Genomic DNA, 5,000 nt, shown 5'->3' with positions numbered 1-5,000 from the left:
CGGGCCGGTCGTCAGCAGGGTCGGGTACCGAAAACCGGTGACAACAACTAAAGTGTGGCTGTATTTCTCCCAAAACATTCGAACAACCCGACGTGATGCAAAAGCAACAAAACAACTGAGCGTAAAGAAGAAGAGCCGAACCTCGTTGAGGAAACGTCTGTTTAAATTCATATATTATTCAATTTGAAGAAGGACAAAAGCCTTTCTTTATTTAATGTCGTCAATCGGCGTTTTGTGCTTTGCTTCTTTTCTTTTAAGTATTGGTTCAGGCACCGTTGAGGCACCGGGATCGGGGGAAAAACCCAAACGATGCCCATCCCTAGTTGTCAGTAACCGGGGTAAGTAAGCGGGGCGCCCTGCCCTCACCTCGGCGCTGACGCCCAGGCTCCTCTCCAGGCTCTCTTGGTATTTGCCCATGCGCAGCGAGAAGTCCCGGTACCGCCGGTCCACTGTGCTGACCCAGCGCTTCAGCTCCGACACGTGGGCGTGGCCTTTCTCCACCAGGTTGTCCGCCAGTTGAATCAGCAGCTTCACCTTGTCCTTCGTTTGCTGCGGGGAAGTAAAGCGCACACGCAGATATGTGACATGATGTTACAGGAGGGATCCTCACACACACACACACACACACACACACACACACACAGTGTACCTTGGCAGTGAGTCTGAAGTGACGGTAGTCGTTGAGGAGCCGCTGCGTTTCCTCACCGCTTTCACCAGGTGACGTGTGTGTGGCCAAGTACACTTCACCTGTCTCTTGGATCCAATCCAACGACTGCGCACACACACACACACACACACACACACACACACATACACACACACATGCACAGACACACAGACACACACAGAAACACAAACACACACAGAACACACAAAACAGATAAAGCTGATAGAATAAAACAGATGTCCCTTTAGTGCTGCACATTTCCCTAAAGCCATAATCCAGCCAGAATGAGTTGTTGTTTCACTAAAGCATGCACACACACACACACACACACACACTCACACACTCACACACACACTGACCTGTTTGGCACTGCGCTCAAACACCAAGTACTGCTGACACTGGTCCAGCCTCCGTTTCTTTAACGTCCAGAAGTGAAGGACTCTGTTTTCTCTCTGCAGCAGCTCGTTCAGAATGGCTGCACACACACAAATACACAAACACACACACAACAATTACACAAAACATGCACTTCCTCCATAATCCCAACATGTGCTCCCAGCTCACCGACGGGCTTCAACTGCCTCCACATGTTAGGTTCATAGTAACACAACGCAAGGAATTCAACCTTATTTATCTTTTCTTTTTTCATTATCTGGATATTATCAAGTTGTATGTGTGCAAATAAATAAAATGAATGAATAAATTAAATAAATAAAACAAATAAAACAAATAAATAAATAAATTAAATAAAATAAATACATAAATAACATAACAACATAGAATAAAAAAATCCCCTTTTAAGTAAAATAAATTGCTACAGAATTCAAAGAAAGCTTGACAGAACCCTTTGATCTTCCATAAGAATGGAATGAATACTTGTGCTTTGTGTCCTTCATGTCGTCCACTGACCTTTGACCTGCTGCTCCGGCCCTCTGGTGTGTCCGGCGGCTCCGGGCATGCTCACGTTGTTCCTGTGGATGTACTTCAGGAACACCTCGGCGTTCCTCCGGGCCAGAGTGCAGGCCTGCAGCACAGAGACGGGAGTGAACAACTAACTCACCAGCAGACTCACTCCTCTCACTCCTCTTACTCCTCTCACTCGCCTCACTCCTCTTACTCCTCTCACTCCTCTTACTCCTCTTACTCCTTTCACTCCTCTTACTCCTCTTACTCCTCTCACTCCTCTTACTCCTCTTACTCCTCTCACTCCTCTTACTCCTCTCACTCCTCTTACTCCTCTTACTCCTTTCACTCCTCCTCTCACTCCTCTTACTCCTCTCACTCCTCTTACTCCTCTCACTCCTTTTACTCATGCTACTCCTCTTACTCCTCCTACTACTCCTCCTATTCTCACTCCTCTTACTCCTCTCACTTTTTTACTCCTCTCACTCCTTTACTCCTCTCACTCCTCTCACTCCTTTTACTCCTCTTACTCATCTCACTCCTCTTACTCATCTCACTCCTCTTACTCATCTCACTCCTCTTACTCATCAAACTCCTCTTACTCCTCTCACTCCTCCTTCTCCTCTTACTCCTCCTACTCATCTCACTCCTCCTACAACTCCTCCTTTTCCTCTCACTCCTCTTACTCCTCTCACTCTTTTACTCCTCTTACTCCTCTCACTCATCCAACTCCTCTTACTCCTCTCACTCCTCCTCTTACTCCTCTCACTCATCCTTCTCCTCTTACTCCTCTCACTCATCTCACTCCTCTTACTCCTCTCACTCATCCTTCTCCTCTTACTCATCTCACTCCTCTTACTCCTCTCACTCATCCAACTCCTCTTACTCCTCTCACTCCTCCTCTCACTCCTCTTACTCCTCTCACTCCTCTCACTCCTCCTTCTCCTCTTACTCCTCTCACTCCCCTCACTCCCCTCACTCATCTCACCCCTCTTACTCCTCTCACTCCTTTTAATCCTCTCACTCCTCTCACTCCTCCTTCTCCTCTTACTTCTCTTTACACCTCTTTCGTCAATCGCGATCTACCAGTCGATCGCGGAGGTAGTGCGGGTAGATCGCATGCCATTTAAAAAATAATAATAATTTAAAAATTTTTAAAAAACTTTAGCGACAAAACCCAGCTCCCAGTGTGCAAATTAATGTCAAGCACTACGGACGCTGCGCCCGCAATGGTTGGCCGCTTGAATGGATGTATTGCCAAGTACAGGGAGATGTTTTCCCCGACTTCCTTAATTACCACTGCATAATACACCAACAAGCATTATGCGCTGCAACGCTAAACATGAAAGAGATCACGGATGTGGCAACAAAGATCGTCTAATCGAGCGAGAGCTCTTCAAAGACGGATGTTCTGTGCGCATCTGGAGAAGGACTGCAGCCACTCTGACCTCCTGCTGCACACTGATGTGAGACGGCTGATAGAGCTCTGTCCGGAGACACAGGAGTTTCTCCATGTTGTTAAACATGCAGAATACAACCAACTAAGAGCATGTCAATATGCTCACGTTTCTGAATTACAATTTAAAACGTGTGTAAATTGTGTGTTCCCCTGAAGGAGGGAGCAGCAAGACGTGGGACTGTAATGAGTCATTTTGATTTACTTTTAAACCCTTGCGCTTTAATCATCGGGTAGGATGGACAATTTTTTTAAACTTTTGGACTTTGAATGGCACTTGCAGCCCAGTTATTCTTTAGTTATTTTGCACTTTCAGAGGCTTGATTGCTATGTTGAGTTACCTTTAAAGCTTTATTTGTACGTTTTCTTCACTTTAAAAGCATATTTGCACTTTAATTTGTATTACTATTTAATGTATTTGTTATGATGATGTTCTGATGTTCAGATCTTGTTACTCAAATACATTTGAAGTTCAAATTCCAACATTTTGAGTTACTATTCTTAATTTGCGATGGGAAATAGTCATTAGATTAGTCGATTAATCAAAAAAATAGTCGATAGATTAGTCGTTTATGAAAATAATCGTGAGTTGCAGCCCTAGAGTCAGCCTTTTCCCACATGAAAAAGATTAAGTCCAAACACCGTTCCACCATGACTGATGACCATTTGGTCTGCCTGACGCTGACTACCAGCAGCTGCTGTCCGGACTATGCAACCCTGCTGGTTCCATGCAGTGAAGTCATCAGAGCAAAATGTAATGACCAAAAATGTACAAAATTGTATTGTGTCATAAGGGTTCATGCAGTTATGCAAGGTACGCCAATATTGCAAAATAAAGTATACTCTGTATATTGATACATTAATAATGCTTTATATAGATACAAGCATTATTAATGTAGGTAGATCTTTTTGACTTGGTCATTTTAAAAGTAGCTCGTGAGCCAAAAAAGTGTGGGCACCCCTGATCTATATATTGTATCTCTTTACGTAAAGCAATTCTTTAAAACATGGAGACGGGACCGGTCACCTTGAGGAAGGCTTCTTTCTGCTCCAGGTGTTTGCTGATCAGAGGCAGAAGATGCTCGCAGTCGGCCGACAGCCCCAGCTTGTCGTGGCTGCCGCACCAGTCCTCGTCTCGCCGGTACTCCTGCTCCAGGCTCTCCAGCACGCTGCACACCTGGAGGCACGCAACGGGGTCGGTGACGGCTTCCTGAGAGAGTGTGTGTGTGTGTGTGTGTGTGTGTGTGTGTGTGTGTGAGACGTGTGTGTACCTGTTCGGACGTCTTGTAGAAGGCCACGGAGGCGTTGACGAGCTTCAGGCGGTCCTCCATCTTCAGCATCAGCTGCTGCCAGTGGACCGCCACCTTCTCAGCACAGCCTCTGATGGCCTCTGGGTCGTAGTGACCCGCCTGGAGCATCATCTGGAGGAGGAGGAGGAGGAGGAATGTAGGAATACAGTATGCAGGATAACAGGATGTATCGTAGAGGAGGATGTAAAGAGCCTTGGTCTACCTCAGCTTTCTGCTGGACCTGCAAAGCGCTCTGGTGAGTCTTCTGGAGGGAGTTGGCGTGGAAGAGAGACTGAGGAAGAGGAGGAGGAAAAAAATGTCCGTCAATTAATATCACGGTCGATGATTTCTACTGGTCTACAGGTCTAAAGGTCTACATGTCTACATATCTACAGGTCTACATGTCTACATATCTACAGGTCTACATGTCTACGGTTCTACAGATCTATGTTTCTACGGTTCTACAGATGGACGTAAAGTGTTTTTAAGCGTGAAAGACACATGTTTTGTAAAGAAGGAAGAGGCGGGTGTTAGGAACCCTTTAGGGCGGGGCTACAAGGTGATTGACAGGTCGCTGCCGCTACCAGAGACGAACACGGTGTCTCTACGTCACGAGGCTTCATAACGTCACAACGACTCTTTCTACTTCTGCAACTGCATTTCTTTTTTTTTTCATTTTTCCATC

At 45.8% G+C, this 5,000-nt stretch overlaps 1 protein-coding gene across 1 annotated transcript in view; it reads right to left on the bottom strand.

Annotated features, from left to right (window-relative positions):
• LOC306744951 (kalirin-like) overlaps positions 1-5,000 on the bottom strand; it is a gene marked incomplete at its 5' end in the record, with an annotated part of 139,158 nt that overhangs the window by 55,565 nt on the left and 78,593 nt on the right. Inside the window, 7 exon segments of the mRNA XM_079227660.1 lie at positions 367-549; positions 650-772; positions 1,027-1,142; positions 1,577-1,691; positions 4,054-4,203; positions 4,298-4,447; positions 4,539-4,607. Coding sequence (XP_079083786.1) covers positions 367-549; positions 650-772; positions 1,027-1,142; positions 1,577-1,691; positions 4,054-4,203; positions 4,298-4,447; positions 4,539-4,607 — 906 coding nt within the window.

The sequence above is a fragment of the Taurulus bubalis genome (assembly GCF_910589615.1).
Source record: "Taurulus bubalis genome assembly, chromosome: 1".
Classification (NCBI taxonomy): domain Eukaryota; kingdom Metazoa; phylum Chordata; class Actinopteri; order Perciformes; family Cottidae; genus Taurulus; species Taurulus bubalis.
Note: the sequence above shows the minus strand (reverse complement) of the source record. Positions and strands in the feature narration are given on the sequence as shown.